Genomic DNA, 16,942 nt, shown 5'->3' with positions numbered 1-16,942 from the left:
TTAATGAAGGACGTTGGCAGTAAAGCTGGTCGCTGATTGGGCTACGGGCTTAAACACGGGCAGACACCGACATACGTACATACGTAGCCTACATACGTACATACCTACATATGCAGGCTAACACCATGACTTTGTTTGACCAGAATGGACTAGAGAGCCTTAATCAGTATCAATGGTAACCACCTGTGAAGAAAGTAACAAATTAGGGCCCCAATTTCATTCCAATATGTTGCTGCTGTGCATAGAGCCTAAGGCCGGCTTTACACTGCAGTCCAATCCAGCCCAAATCCGATTTGGTTTCAAATCTGATCTTTTGGCCAGAGTTTTCACACAGCATTTGCAAGTGACACAGATCTGATCTGTGCATTCAGACAGCGTTAGCCCAAAGCTGCTCTGCGGCGACATGCATGCTTTGGTTACCGTGGTAACGACGTAGGCGTCATGGCGTTACGTCACTACGGCGACGCTGGTTGATTACATTCTGATTACGTTCAGGAAATGCGACATAATAGACCATAGTAAACACACGTTAATATTGTTTTTCTCTCTTCTTTTCTTTACTCTTGTGTTTCGCTCTTCTCTCTCGTTTTCACTGTTTAGCTCACGTGTTTTCTCTCTTCTCTTTTGTTTTTCTCATGTGCTCATTGCGCTGTAATCAAATAGTAAATACTCGCGCTCTGTAATGATGTAATTTACAGCCGCGCTCGGTGACGCTTGGCCAGTTTGAAGTGGCTTGTATGTGACCTGCATATAAGTCAATGGGGTGGATGTGGTTGCTGCTTTCAGACTGTGTCAGATGTCCTCAGATCCTACCTCTGGATGTGGTTTTTCAAAATCGGATTTCATGTGACCTGAATGTGACATGTTTGGATTTAGACTATTTAAAAAAAATCGGATTCCACGTTTGAAGTGACTCAGATCTGATTCAGGCTAGATTTCAGTGGCAGTGTAAAGCCGGCCTAAGCGTCATTAGACACATTAACATCATTATTGGTACAACAGTAATGCATTCAGGAGCGCGGCACTTGCACCGAGTTATGTAAACATTGCAGGAGAAAGGTCTACTCTACCATTTCTGGTATATTCCGGTACGACGGTGTCATGCAATGAAGGGTAAAAGAAGAGTGGTTGAAGTGTGGTCATCATAACAGTCCTACGTCACTGTAAGCCGGTGTTTCTCAAACTTTCAAATTTCAAGGTCTCCCCTTAACTCTGACAGTGTACAAATGGAACCAAATGGACCCGTCAGGGTCCATTTGGTTAAATTTGTACACCGTCAGAGTTACAGACTTGTATGGGTCAGTTTAGACCCTCCTAAATGAACCCACTGAGTCCCTGGAATCCACTTTGAGAAACACTGCTGTAAGCTATCATTCTCCGTTCAAAAACTGTTTGAAATCACTTGTTTAATTTGGCAAGGCGTGTATATATTGCACACAAAATATCTAATATAATAATAAAAGGTTACATCACAAACACTATACACTACTATGCACTAGCATCCCCTGCCTCGCAGGTCTGCTGTCGGAGCGGGTGGAGAAGTGAATCTTGACCAGCTTAGCAGGAAGACAACTCTGCTGTCTGGCCGAAACCTCATCACTCCAGAATGTTCATTTTCAGGGGCACGGTGGCGCAGTGGTTAGCACTTCGCCTCACAGCTCGAAGGTCCTGGGTTCGATTCCCGCCGGGGGGAAGCTGTGGGCGCTGGGGGGCGTGTTCCTCCACCCGCGTCATCAGCACCCACACCCTAGGTGGGGTTGGCGATAGGGCCTTTCTGTGGTGAGTTTGCATGTTCTCCCCGTGTCCCCTTGGGCATAGGCCCTCACACAAAAAACATGCAGTAGTCCTGGTTTCTATATACTACCTCCCCCTAGCCAGCCGGGTGCTCCCCAATGTCCCCTGGCGCGGCAGGGGGAGAGCGGAAACCAGGACTACAGGTTAGGTAGTCACCGGGTGAGAAAAATGGGTTGCAAAACAGTGGGATAAAAAACATAAAAAAAAAATAAAAAAAAAATGTTCATTTTCGGGATATTGAGCTCAAGTGGAGTTAGGAGGTTTTGACCAAATGGCTTTTTGCTACTTTTCATTGGTTCAATATTCTTTTAACCAACACTCGGATGTAAATCAATAGCCCCTGATTTATGCCAAAAACCAGACTGTGACAATAAGATACACTACTGGCAGCATTTCTCATGCAAGCATGAGTGGTGGTTTCCGCTTGAAGGCGACCCGCCATAAAGTAGGCGACAGCAGCTCCGCAGTCGCGGACACAGCGAGCGCGCGTAGCGTCAGAACGGCCTCCAGGACTCCCACAGCGAGCCGTGGGCTGCCAGAACATTCTGACGCTAATTGAATTGAATCCTGACCTTGTCTCCTCATAGCGCCCACCCTCCCCTGATGGGCGACAGGGTGTGTTTAAGTGTTCGCTTCATGCTACCCGGGGAGGGAAAACTACTGCTCCCCCTCACTCCCAACCCCTACCCCACACACGTGCGCGTGTGTGCGTGTGTTTGTGCCTCCGTTTCACATGAGCAGGGACATGCTGGGCCCCTGATTCAGCCCGAGAAAAAGAGTTGGAGAGGCCCTCATTGCGCGCTATAGAGAGAGATCCCTCTCTATAGCGCTGCTGCTGCTACGCAAAGATTTGCCATTTCAGATCATGACAAGTGACAATTACATGAGTTATATTTCGTCATTGTCGGGTGGAAACCTTGTATGTCCAAAACCGTTGGACATATCATTTTATTTATTTATCATTTTAAAAATGATTTAAAGTTTTTAAAAACAGCCGGTGCGAGGCGTCGTGTGCTTGTAGATCGGCTGTTTTCACTACTTTTGTGCGACTGCCTTGTATGATGAAGCAGAGCTTTGCTTTGCGAAAAAAATTACAAATTTGAAACTTGGAGATATGAGGTTTCTGCCCGACAGTGACGATTTACTTTGTTGGCCGCCCAGCCCCCAAAATGGAACAAAGGCCGACATTTTATTTAATTTTTTTTCCTAATGGCCGGCCTGGACCGGCCGGGAATGAACCGGCCGTTCGGGAGTTGTCCCGCTTTTCCCAATGGCCAGCACGTCCCTGGCTTTAGTGCCTATGTCGATACCCTGGTGACATAGCTTGGGAAAAAAAAGACAGATGGCGGTTTGGGAGGGGGGTCCAGACGTGCCGTTTACTGCCGTGCCCCCGTGGCGCCGTCATCTCACTGGCACGACCGCCATCTTAATCAGGGGCTTAATGAACGCAGTTTCACACCTGCACGCTGTCATACCGGGGCCAATATGCTGCAGCTGATGAACATAGAGCCAGCTGGGTCCCGGAGGCCCCTCTATCTGCACTGACTTGAGACAGGGCTGGGAAGAGAGAACTACTGAGAAGAAACCTTGGGAAAGGAATCAGTACAAAACGAGAACCTGCTGGTTCAAACCATAGAGGTAATGGCCCGGCAGCTTAAGTCATTTTTTTTGGAAGAATCGTTCACTTTGTGATACAAGCACCAAATTTTGCACAAAGTTTCCTCTGGACCTACCAAAAAAGCAAGTTAACCACTCAAAAAAAATGCAATATGTGCGCCATTTTTCAAAAAAGGTTGGGGTCCCATTGAATTTACTATACAGGAAGAAAAATACAAAAAAATAAATGTTCTTTACAGTAAGTAGCATGTGAGGGGTCAAACTAGTTTTTTTCCCCATTATTCTGAAACCAATGCAAGCATTTGTTTTGCACAAAAAAATATTCCTTGGGCTAAAAACAGCCCCCACAAAACTGTGAAAGGTGATGGCTCATCTGCCCCAACCCCAGGTATTCATTTCAATGATAGTTGATCAGTGGCGTTTGAAGCACCCGGGAAAGACTGCCGGAAGTAGCTGAATCGGCAACGAAAAGGAGGCCAATTTTGCGGAAGTTGTTGAGCACCGCGAGGCGCAGTAGCATTAGCTTACGCACGCGCAGTAGCGTTTAACTGCACTCCCAGGTTTGACCACTAGGCTAAGGCTGCTTCAACGTTCTACCGCGGTTCTGGGGGCTTGGTTCAAACCAGTGTTTACAGTCACACAGGAAATAATTATTCTTCTATTCTATTATTCTTATTTAAAGGCCACCTCTGTGACTTGGCAGTGCCTGCATGGCCACACTGCTTATTCCTCCGTGAGTCCATAGAGACTTTAATGAGTCTAGAGTCTACTGTAGTTCCTCAATAGTTCATAGCATGTGAGCAGATGGAGAATTAGAGTCGGAGTGCCGCAGCTCCACACTATAAGGGCATTAACGACTTGTGATTTTTGCAAGGCGACTTGACTCAGTAAAAAGTTGAGTTGAAGTCGACTTTATCGTTTGATGACGTCATCACATCACACATGTCCCCCCCAATTATTTTGGGGCGTCCCCAGATGATTAACTTAATGTGAAACATTGTTTTCTCACTCAACTGTAAACAAACCAACATAAAGTTTAAGTTTATAGAGGGTATCTGCACATTTCTAAAGTGCCAATTTAAGGACTTTTTAATACCTCTAAAATGGCAAATTAAACATTGTCCAAATTGAAACAAATATATAGAGGCAGAAATTGTGAAAATAGCCGATCTACATGCTCACTGAGCATGTAGATCTGCTATTTTCAAGTCAACTTGTGTAATGAAGTCGACTGAGTCGACTTGTCGACTTTTTCGTTAATGCCTTACCACACTATGTGAATATTATCACAGCTTCATCGGTTAAGATTGTCCGACGGCCACCTGTTTAATCTTTGCTCCCTAACTCTTCTTCCTGACATCCATAGCCAACTTAAAAGTTGTATATTAGGAGTCAAAGCAGGTGTATGCAATAATGTACTCTGAAATATCGGCTTTTAGATAGATAGGCTATAAACTCTTATAATGAGCACATAAGTACGCGATCGGGACGATTCTTTGCTTTTAGTTTTTATCCGAGAGAGTCGGATCACCAAGGCCATTCAGTCTAAGCACATGCTACCCCACCCAGGGGTGTCACACCAAATTCTGGGCCCTGGGTACAAGGATTCACTGTGGGCCCCCCATGAATGTTCTTCATAATCATAGATGGAGGGGGTTTAACCCATTTAGACTGGGAACGCATTATTACCCATTATTTTCTGCTTTAACTATTGAAAAATAGTAGCCTGACACTCAGCCTGAATTGACATTTCGTTTCACTTCATTATTATCGCCAAACAAAAAAATTAAAGGGGCGTGGCTAGCGATTCAGGGTCTGGAACTAGGCTAGAAAAATAGCAGATATACAAGCTCAGTGCCGCGCTGCGAGCTTGTAGATCTGCTATTTAAAAATCATCATCAATTCTTTGAATATTTCAAATCCTTCTAAGGTTTTTTGAAAAACCTGTTTCTATGTCAGTGGTGCTCAAACATTTTCATGTGAAGGACCCCCAAAACGGTTTGTATTTGGCCGCGGACCCCCATCTCAAAACATTTAGTTCCAGGGACCCCCCAGAAGTAAAATTTGAGTTACAAATGTTCGCTTAAAAAATACATATATTCAAAGATTTGCACACATTTTCATGACTTTTAAAAAATAGCAGAGCGGCACTCGGTGCCGCGCTGCGAGCTTGTATATCTGCTATTATTCAATTGCTAAAGTATACAATAATTAAGGCCCCTCCTCCTTGGGCCCTTGTAACTCAGTCCCACTTTCCCCCCCTTTTGTGACGCCCCTGATAGCATCAAATATTCATCATCCTACCTGGTTCCCATCAAAGCTATTGGCTGCCTTAGTCCTTCTAGTCCCGAGGTAAGCAAGACATTGCCAGGAAAGAAAAGTGTGCTGTGTTTTGCATTCCCGAGGTAACCTTGAGAATGCCAGCAGAGCTCGGCAGAACAGACGAAGAGGCTATGCCAACGGTCTATTTATTTAGAGCTACTGTATCATGACGACATCGCGGCGCAATAGCCAATAGGCAGTGGTGTACTTAAAGGACAACTGCGTTTTTTTTACAACAAGGGTTCATATTCAAGATAGTCATTAGAGAAAAGAAAAGATGAGTGTTAAAATGTTTTCATTTACTTCTTTCTATCATTTTAGTGATTTTAACTATTTTGATTTGCATGCATGCCCCCAGGTTGGGGGCATGCATGCAAGAGGCTAAATATCTCTTAGACACAGTAGGCCCATTCCCAAGATGCACCACAATCTTTCATGGGCAGATGACTTATGGGGGCTGGTGTAAATAGTAGACTAATATAGAAATTGATAGCCTATTGTGTCTAAAAATAGATATTTAGCCACTTGTACGCATGAAATCAACCCACCCCCTGAAATCAAAATACTAAAATCGCTAAAACAATAAAAAGCAGTAAATGAAAACATTTTAACACTCATATTTTCTTTTCTCTAATTACAATCTAAAATATGAACCCTTGTTGTAAAAAAAAACAAAGTTGTCCTTTAAGTAAAATGTACTTTAGTATTTCCAATTTCTACTCCACTACATCTCGGATCCAAATATTGTACTTTTACTCCACCGCATAACATTAGTTACTTACTTTGCTGATATAAATTATAATATTATAAAACATACATGAACCACTTTAGCCCTATTTTATTTGAAAATAGCGCACAGTAGAAGCTCATTGTGAGCTTGTAGATCTGCTAAATCCAAACATGTTGTACTTTTACTTTTGGTACTTTAAGTACATTTTCATACTTTTACTACAGCACATTTTGAATTCCAGACTTTTACTTGTACCTGCAATTTCTACATTGCTACTGTAATACTGAAGGATACTTGCTTAACTTGTAGTTTCAGATGTGGTAGAAATGAGACATGGAGACAGGAATTTCATTCAACTCTCTTGGCAGAACTTTCCCTCAAGTACAGTCAACAAGTCAACAAGTCAACAACACAATAGAACTGGTGTCCCCTCCTCAAGAGTCCGACTATATCCCCCCAAACTGAAATATGTGTTCCCTCTTATAACTTATATTGAGATAATCCCCAAAACATTCCATTTATTACAGAAAAACTATAACACAGATAAATCCCCTTGCACTACTACTTGATACTTTTAATTAAAACATTTGAGTACTTTTTCCACCACTGTCCTCATTCAATAGAATAATCAATACACAGGCCGTGCCATATTTATCAACGTTTCACACCTCAGCTAATCGTAAATACTTGAATAAAATATTCAAGGACATTTAAATTTCCATTCAGGATTTCACATTCAAAGAAAACAGCTGAAAACGTAATGGGTGTTCTGTTCATTAGTATTTGATGAGTATTAGCCATGAACACAAGCTCGCCTTAAAACAAAAATGAATAAATAAATGCAAAACGTACCATTTACCATTTCTGTGATTTATTTAGACGTAATTTATGTATCGTTGTTGTCGGATGGAAACCTTGTATGTCCAAAACCGTTCGTTTTGTATTTATCATTTTAAAAGTGATCTAAACTAGTAAAAACAGCCGATCCACAAGCACACAACGCCTCGCGATGCGGCTGTTTTCACTAGTTTTGTGCGCCAGTGAGTATATGATTAAGCGGTGCTTTACAGTACTTCACAAAAAAACATACACATTTGAAACTTTGGAGATACAAGCTTTCTGCCTGACAGTGACGATTATGCAGAATGTATATTTATTTCTTTTATATCTTAGCGGCTCTATAAAAGACCAAGATGTCTCGTTTTCAGATTGGTCTGTGACTCCGCTCCAGGGGAGCGAATACAAACAGGGAATAAATTAAAGCGGAGGTGTTGGAGTGCCTTGAACTGAACAGCAGTGGTCAGCCAACGCACCCACGGACACCACCAGTCACACAGTGCATGTGTACTCACAGTGCACACTGTACAGTACATGCACCCACACACACATGATGTGTCTACACACATAAGCACACACAAGCACACACAAGCACACACACACACACACACACACACACACACACACACACACACACACACACACACACACACACTGTACTGTACACTTTACAGTGTACATGGCACCCACACACATGCACCACACACACAAAAACACATACATGCCCACAGACATGCATTTGCATACAAATGCACTTAATGCCCTCACTCACTCACTCACTCACACACACACTCACACACTCACACACACACACACACACACACACACACACACACACACACACACACACACACACACACACACAGAGTGCTTGCAGCTCGATAAGCAGGAAGATGGACACAAACACTTGCACGCACATGTACACACATGTACGGTAAAGAGGCAAATGCAAGACAGAGAAAAAGCAAGGTGAGGCAGAAGATATAAGGGGGTGTTGTTGTTTATTTTTTGCGATGAGAGCTTTGGAATGTTAATGCTTTAAATGAGAATCCCCCCCCCCCCCCCCCCGCCCCCACGACATCCCCCCCCCCCCCCCCCCCCCCCCGCCCCCACGACCTCCTTCCATGTCCTCCCAGAGGCCGCCATTTCAGAAGGATGTTTCGCTTTTTACGTTTTCATATTTTTCTCTTTGTTCTCGCTTCAAGGACGCGCACACACAGGCACCACTCGTTTGCAGACGAGGGCGAGGGGGAGGGAGGGGAGAGAGAGAGAGAGAGAGAGAGAGAGAGAGAGAGAGAGAGAGGTGGGTGCGTGGCGGAGAATTCTCTGCATTACGTAACGCTCACTGACTCAGAGCAGGTAAGAACCCACGAGCACGACACAGGAACCGTCAGGTGAGAATGTCAAGTCACTAAGGTAAAAGACAAAAGGGCAAAAAGGCATTGCTGTGTGGAGTTTGCATGTTCTCCCTGTGTCCCCTAGGGTATGTACCCTCACAAAAAAAAAAAAAAAACAGTAATCCTGGTCTCTATACTGCCTCCCCCTGGCCAGCCGGGGTGTCTGATGGAGGGTAAAGGACCCGTTTTGGAATAACGTGTTCCTTCCACGCACTACGTCCAACCGGGGAATCTCTTCCCTGTCAGGTGAAAAGAAGCGGCTTGGACTCCTCATGCATAGAAGGTTAGTCCATTGTCTACACAGGTTGACATAGGCACCGGCACCTAACTCTGTCCCCACTAGGGGGAGCACAAATCCAGGAGACATTTCGGCGCCGCGTAAAATCAGGTATTTCCGGTTATAACGTCGGCTAAAATGGGTATTTTTGGGTATAAAGTCGACTAAAACAGGTTTCCTTTATTAAGTCATTTCCACCAAAAGGCCCTTTAGGAAATTCCAGCCCCTGCCTCTCTAACATTCTCTGCACGTCCCTGTACTAAATTACCCTGTTTGAGTTCAAGAGCTCTGCTTTGCCGGTCAGAGAGCAGACAAAACAGAGAGAAGACAAAGAAAGTACACAACAAAGTGAACATGTGTGTGTGTGTGTGTGTGTGTGTGTGTGTGTGTGTGTGTGTGTGTGTGTGTGTGTGTGTGTGTGTGGCGTGCGCGCCATTTCACTCTCACGCGCGTGCGTTACAGCACGAATTGCGGTGCGGTTATGTGTGTGTTACTGTGTCTGTCAGGGCCTTCAGGGCCGGTCAGTGTGCTTTGTTTTTGGGATGAGCGGAGCGCTTTCAAAAGTTTGAGAACGTAGTTTAACTTTTAACGATGAGAAATGCACTTCTTTGTTTTTTCATCACCGTAGCGGCCATGAAAACAAATTAGCGAACTGAATGAATGAATGAATAGAGGGAGAACAGGATGGATTAATGACAGCATATCCATTTTGTGATGTGCATTAGTGAACCTTGAAATGATGTCTTTTGCTCCATGTACGACGGGAAGGGATTGGTGCCGGATGAGCAGGTTATACTGTATATCCTCCCGAGGAATGGTTACGTAAGTGAGGCAGAAACCCCGTATCTCCAAGTTTCCAAATGTGTATGGTTTTTTCGAAATTAAATCCCTACTTCATCATTGCACAAAAGTAGTGAAAATAGCCGATCTACAAGCACACAACGCCAAGATCGGCTATTTTCTTATATATATTTTTAACCTATGATTTTGGAAACTATTTTTTTTCACCCAGTGCCAATTACCTAACCTGTAATCCTGGTTTCTGCTCTCCTCTGCTGCCTGGGGAGTAAACGGACTGACCTCATGCTTCCTTCAGTGCATGAGTAGTCCAAGTTGCTTCTTTTCACCTGACAGGGGGGATTTCCCCGGTTTGGACGTACCGCGTGGAAGGAACACGTTATTCCAACCAGTTCCATTTCCCTCCATCAGGCTGGCCAGGGGGAGGCATTATAGAGACCAGGATTACTGTTGTTGTGAGGGTATCTACCCTAGGAGACACGGGGAGAACATGCAAACTCCACACAGAAAGGCCCTTTCGCCAACCCCACCTAGGGTGTGGGCGCTGATGACGCGGAGGAGAGAACACGCCCCCAGCGCCCCCCCGGCGGGAATCAAACCCAGGACCTTCTAGCTGTGAGGCGACATTGCTACCAACTGCACCACCGTGCCCCTAGATCGGCTATTTTCACTATCTTAAATCCTTTTTAAAATGATAAATACAAAACAAACAGTTGGACATACTGTACAAGGTTTCCACCCGACAACAACGATATATAAAACCAACCCCCCACACGCAAGAACACTTAGGGACGTCTTAGGGATGTGGTATGCAACACCCCAGCAGCATAGCATCACACTACTGTACAATACATCACATCAGTGTAGTGAGCGGTGCTCCCCACGCACATGGCTTCAGGGTCTCTCTCCTGGCTGCTAAACATCTTTAGAAACATGAGGCTAAATCCACTGAAGATGGCTCGAATTGAGACAAAGGCCTCCCAGCCAGGCATGTGTAATGGCAGCAATTCACCCTTTTATCAGCCTTCTGGTTGGTCCCTGACTGATGCAACGCTGATGAAGGCTTAACGCCGAAACGCGTCCGTTTGTTGTTGCTCTGCAGCTTACCATGCCAATCTTATAAAATAAAAAAGTGCCTTAAAAGGACGTTCCGTGAGTGCTGGTGTTCTCTTTGAGAATCTTCTTTGTAATGGTCCCTGATAACTGACCAACCAGCAGGCTCTTTCTGGCCCTGTTCTTCCCTGGTTCAGCCCTGGTTCCGCCGGTCGTTTATGTTGAATTTGCTAAAACGTTTTTGGAGAAAAAAAACATGATAAGCTGCAGTCACCTGAGATGTTCCTTTTTACTGACACCAAGTTTAAATTAAGAATTGAATACACAGAACATCGATACAAAGCAACTGAAAAACCTGTTATTTCAATCTTAGTGGATGGAGAGGCAGGATTTTTGTCCAACCAAGAAACAGCAACCAATGGGTGCGAAAAGGAGCACAACCATGGGCGGGACTTGACAGGGTCCATTGGTGAGCAAGAGGGCTGACCTACTCTGCTTGGGTCACAGGCTCACGGCTCTTTCTGTCACTACGTATGCAAAAGAAAAAAAAACACTTGTTTTGGTATGATTTGAATAACTCACAGACTCTCAGGGAGGAGAAACCATTAGCGTTAATTATGATAAATGTGCCTGTCAAGACTGCAATTATTTTGTTGCCACACAAATTGTTTTTTCATAATGCAGCAACAGCGACATTAGGTCGCCATGAGCTTGAGTAGTTCATGTATATATGTCACTTCCGCCCAAGGAAGTTCAGTTTTGAGACGCTGAGGAAGGCCACAGGCCAAAACCGCTCTGTCTATATTGGCGAGACTGCTGTTGTGAAATGAATTAATACAACTGCAAGAAAGAAACTACTTCAGTCAGAGAGTGCGGATATTCCCTTTTCTTCCTGATATTTACCAGAATCTGCACCCTGTAAACAAAAAGACTTTATTACTTTATTACGAGTCATCTCCAGACGGTTTTGTACCGGCTAGGAGATTTGCCTTGAGTAGTTCATGCCTTTGTTGAACGAAAAAGCCACTACCGTCCAACCCAGATTTGGCAAAAAAAAAGGGTCAAATGCGTTCTCCTGCTAGGCCGCTAAAATGTGGAACGCCCTCCCGAAGGCCTTAAAGGAGTGTAAATCCCTATACCTTCCTTTAAAACGGCACTGAAAAGCCCCATCATTTACGCTGGCAGCCAAATCCAGCCAGAATCAGATCTGTGTCACATCCAGATTGGAATCTGATTGGTTTAAATGGTCACATGGTCACATGGAACCAATCAGATTCCAGTCTGGATGTGACACAGATCTGATTCAGGCTGGATGTGGCTGCCAGTGTAAATGAGGCCTTAGAGGCGGCTGCTGCTCGAAACTGGCAAATGAAAACAAAGCCTATCCTTACCTCCACCTGACCTTTCTATTTTAAATACCATCTATTTTGCATTGTATTGTATGACTGTTTTTCTGAGGTTATCTTATTTATAGTCATTCAATGTTAGGCTATATAAGTAAAGAAAAAAAAAAAAAGAAAAAAAGGATCTCAATTGAAACAGGCCATAGACTGTTTTGGGTTTATCCTTTTAGTTGACCGTGTAAGTGAACTGTACTGTCATGAAAATGTACCTTTTCCTATGCAAACCTCTAATTAAGTCTTCAATCAATCAATCAATCAATCAATCAATCAATCAATCAATCAATCAATCCACTCACCTCCTTCACTAAAATCACCACATCTGACATCTCTCACCATAATCACAACAATGAAGACCTCGACCCCCTGGACCCAATCCCCTACACCAGGGGTCCTCAATAGGCGGACCGCGGTCCATGTCCGGACCCAGGCGCACCTCCGTCCGGACCGCGGCACATTACTGAGAAATCTCCGCACAGTTGTATCTGACGATCGGACTGACTGTGTGTGATTTGTGTTGGTGTGTGCGTGGGTGTGTATGTGCTCATTCGCTCAAACACATACACAGGCTCACAAGACACACCCCGTCCCCTACGCCAATTTGCAAGCCCACAAAGCGTCGCGGGTGCAACGTGCTGTGGGCTTGTAGATCAAAGGTTTTCCTTCCCTCTGAAGCAGTCTGCTCTCCATGCTGCTCCCCTCCCCTCCCCTCTCCACACACTCATGCCGCTCGCTGCCTGAAAAAGTTGCTAAAACCTCTTGGAAACGATTGCTCCCACTGGATTAATAAATTAGAGATCTTCTACCTTTGGCTGTTCAATTGGAGAGGACAACAGCAACACATTAATATCCACGATGTAAGGCTCCAACTGCTTGCATTAGACGAGAAATGGTCGCGAAACTCGCGATGCGTGATCATGCGTCTTTAACAATGTGATGTGTCGTCGCATATTATTGCCAGCTATCCTAGGCTGTGTTAGGTTAATAACTATGACTCGTTGACCCTGATTTGACTGGCCATTTGACATAATCAGCACAGTCTGGCTTGTGCAGTACGTGTGTCAACTGAATGTCAAGTAATCCTCTCCCCCTCACGCTAAGTTTCACTTTATTTTCCATTCTGAACGACAAGCCTAATATTGCATTTATGCTCTTTAGTTTACAATAATTAAACTATAAGCCAGTGTTTTATTGCTACACAATAAATGTAAATAATGTAGCCTACTCTACATGCATAAATAATTATCCATTCATCCATCCATCCATCTTCAACCGCTTATCCAGCATCGGGTAGCAGGGGTAACAGTTCCAACTGAGATTTCCAAAGTTCCAAATAATAATAATAATAATTAAAATAAACAATTCTAATGATTATAATAAACATACATACATACAGTACATACTGTATTAATGTATCCGCCTTATTTCGCCTTCGCCTTTTTTTTCGGACCCGGACCTGTTTCAAAAAAATATTTCTGGACCTTCAAGATTTGTATTTGAGGACCCCTGCCCTACACCCTACTTACAGTATGGCCTCTCTCCCCTCACTCTCTCCATTCATCACCAAAGTTAAAAACTCCTCTCTGTCCCCTGGCCTCGCCCCAACAAAGCTTGCTGCGATCATCCCCATACAAAAGAACTGCACAAAATAATAACCTCTATGAACCCTTGCGATCCGGCTTCCGTTCCATACACAGTACAAAACAGCTCTTTTGATGGTTACCAATGACATTGTCCTACTGTATCTGCTGACATCGCTTTCGTCTCTATCCTCCTTGATCTAGGGATGTCCCATATTATCACCCTCCCAATATTATCGGCAGATAATAGCATGAAAATGTAATATGGCAAAATTATCTGTATCGTTTTTTTATGCATGCCATTTTAGTGACTAAACAATAATCCACAGCAAAAGAATCAACGTGTTTGTTGCGTATCTTTGAGGTCTGAACTAGATATTATATAGATATTCTCCACCCGTTTCCGCGAGAGTTTCCCGTAGCATTATGTGTGGGACACATCCGGAGAACAGCTGACATACAAGCTCACGTCGCGTCGCAGATGCAACCGTTGTGAGCTTGTTGATCACACTCGGCAGCGACGCCGGAACTGCCGCACACCTTCTGCACAATGCACGATGGGACGTTGGAAACTTGTGGATAGCTCTTTTATTTTATCAGATAGCAGGTGATATACTTTACTTTTGGTGGGAAGAAAAGCCTGCATTTATCGGAAATGAAGAGTTGGACAATATCGGAAAATCTGTTTTTTTGCAACAACACAAACAGCCACTATCGAACATCACTAACCTAAGTGCTACCTTCGACTCCATCAACCATCCAATCCTCATCACATGCCTCCAGACCTCCTTTGACGTAACCGGCACAGCCCGTTCCTGGCTGAAATCCAGACGGACAACAATTCATCTCAACAACGGCACCTTATTGATCCACCCCAGGGATCAATGAAGTGCCATCTACTCTCACCAGTTATCCGGGTTATCGCCAGAAAGGAATAAAACTATCTCAGTAAATAAACCGATCAGCTAACACATTTTGTCATTTTACCTCATGCATGGACTAAACTGCATTCTTTTAAATTTTTATTCATGAACATATGGACGCAATGCGTACATCAGCACGTGTGCGTGATCATTGGATGTTGTCTCAATCACAAGCAGGTGGTCAGACTGGTCAGACGATATGACAGTAATTTCTTTGTATATTTAGGTTAAGCGTCAAATCTGTCATGTGCAAATTCAAAGCCTGCAAGCCATACCGTACACATCAAAAATGGCTAAAGAGGCTAAAAAAAGGTCGATGCCGAATGCCGGGTTTTCAACAAAAATTGGACTGATAAGTATGTATTTACTGAAGCCATCTTGCGGGGAGCACTGCCTTTTGGCCCGGCCCTCCACAATATTTTCTGTTGTTCATGTGGCCCCATGGAAAAAAATAATTGCCCACCCCTGTTTTAGACGGACAAACTTGTCTTTTCACGGGACATGCGACAGAGTCTCATATCGAATCACTTCATCAGAGAAAGGTTAAACTGTTGCAGCCACTGACCTCTCCAGAGAAGGCCTGTCCATTGAGCAGGTGTTCGGAGCCCTGGCCGTCCTCGCTGCCGAAGTGTAGCCGAATCTCTTCCAGGCGATGGCTGTATGTCATCGGCCCGCCCGAGATGTTCACCAGATGCTCCTTGTCCAGGCGCAGGGAGACATGGCGGCCCGTGTTGTACATCGTGCCGCCCACCTGTGAGAGGCAAGACGGTAGATGGCATTTGGAGTTAATCACTTTCAAACCGGTGTCCCTATTTTTGGGTAGTGTATGTCATTATAGGCTGAATAAATAAATAATAACTGTAATCCCAAATTAAAAAGTACAGAAATGTAAAAAAAATGAAAAAATAAAAATTGCAGCCTCAGCATAACAATGGAATTGCCAGAACAAAGACAGTTTACTCAGATTGAGATTACCCATATCGACACACGACAGACAAAAATCCAACTTTAGCTTTCATTCGTTCTTAGCAAAGAGAGGAGAGATCATTCTTGTATTCGGACTGCTTTGGAAATGGTGCCTTTGTTAGGTGATAGTTCTCCCCCAATTTTCTTTTCCTATCGGCTTTAATACATGAATTCTTCTTTTTGCGTTTTTGCCGCATTCCTAAGCCACTAATTTGATGACCAGCAGTGCTTCTCTATGGAAACACAAAGAGCCTGCTTTGTTCCCTATGGAGACACAAAGAGCCTGCTTTGTTCCCTATGGAGACACAAAGAGCCTGCTTTGTTCCCTATGGAGGCATACATAACCTGCTTTGTTCCCTATGGAGACACAAAGAGTCTCCTCAACATTATTGGCTTAGGAATGTGAAAAAAACTAAAAAATACCCATGAATTCAAGTCCTGTGGGGTGAGTAATCGATAGGGGGAAAAAAAGTCATTTTGGGGGTGAACTGTCCCTTCTGGAGGTCTGTATTAGGCACCAAAAATTCTACAGTAAGTGAGAAAGACAATGTTAGAAGATGCAACAACACAAACATAAATACGAGTGTGAGCCAAAGGTTTGAATGAGAGGAAAGGTAAAGATGAACAATGGGCAACTCTCACTATTTCTACGTGTCATTAGTTCGACTAAGGGTTAGGGTTAGGGTTAGGCAAAGTTTTACTGAGGTTAGGGTTTGGGTTAGGTTTAGGCATAGTGGTTAACATTCGCCAGGTTAGCATTCACCAGCGTCGGCAGGTTCGCATTTCACCAGGTTAACATTCACCCGCGTCGAACGAATGGAACGTCGAACAAATGTCATGTCGCAAGATCGACACGCTCCCATGAACAACAACAACAACGACAGAAAAAACAGCTGTGAAGGAGTTTACCTTCAAAGCCTAAAAACGGTCAGAATCTGTGCACGTATCAACGTGATCCGACGTTCCATGTGGCGATACAAGAGCGCCGAATAACAATCTTTATCAGTGTGGCTCCATTTATTTATTTATATTTAGGAACAGTTTCAAAGTGGAGCATTGATATTCAAGGCATGAATTCGAGTGGGCTTCTATGGCTCTTATCTATCTCTTTATACATTCTCTCCGTCTCTCCGTCTCTCACTGGGTGTGTGTGTGTGTGTCTCCCTCTCTCTCTCTCTCTCTCTCTCTCTCTCTCTCCCCCCCCCCTCCCCCCCCCCCCCCACCAGGCACGTGCACACATACACATCA

The 16,942-nt window shown here is 44.1% G+C and overlaps 1 protein-coding gene across 1 annotated transcript in view; it reads right to left on the bottom strand.

Annotated features, from left to right (window-relative positions):
- Positions 1–16,942, bottom strand: part of ca10a (carbonic anhydrase Xa) — a gene marked incomplete at both ends in the record, with an annotated part of 391,283 nt that overhangs the window by 48,395 nt on the left and 325,946 nt on the right. Inside the window, one exon of the mRNA XM_080747747.1 lies at positions 15,294–15,479. Coding sequence (XP_080603873.1) covers positions 15,294–15,479 — 186 coding nt within the window. The remainder of the gene's footprint in view (positions 1–15,293; positions 15,480–16,942) is intronic.

The sequence above is a fragment of the Nannobrachium achirus genome, assembly GCF_963921795.1.
Source record: "Nannobrachium achirus genome assembly, chromosome: 18".
Lineage (NCBI taxonomy): Eukaryota > Metazoa > Chordata > Actinopteri > Myctophiformes > Myctophidae > Nannobrachium > Nannobrachium achirus.
This window is presented reverse-complemented; position numbering and strand designations above follow the sequence as displayed.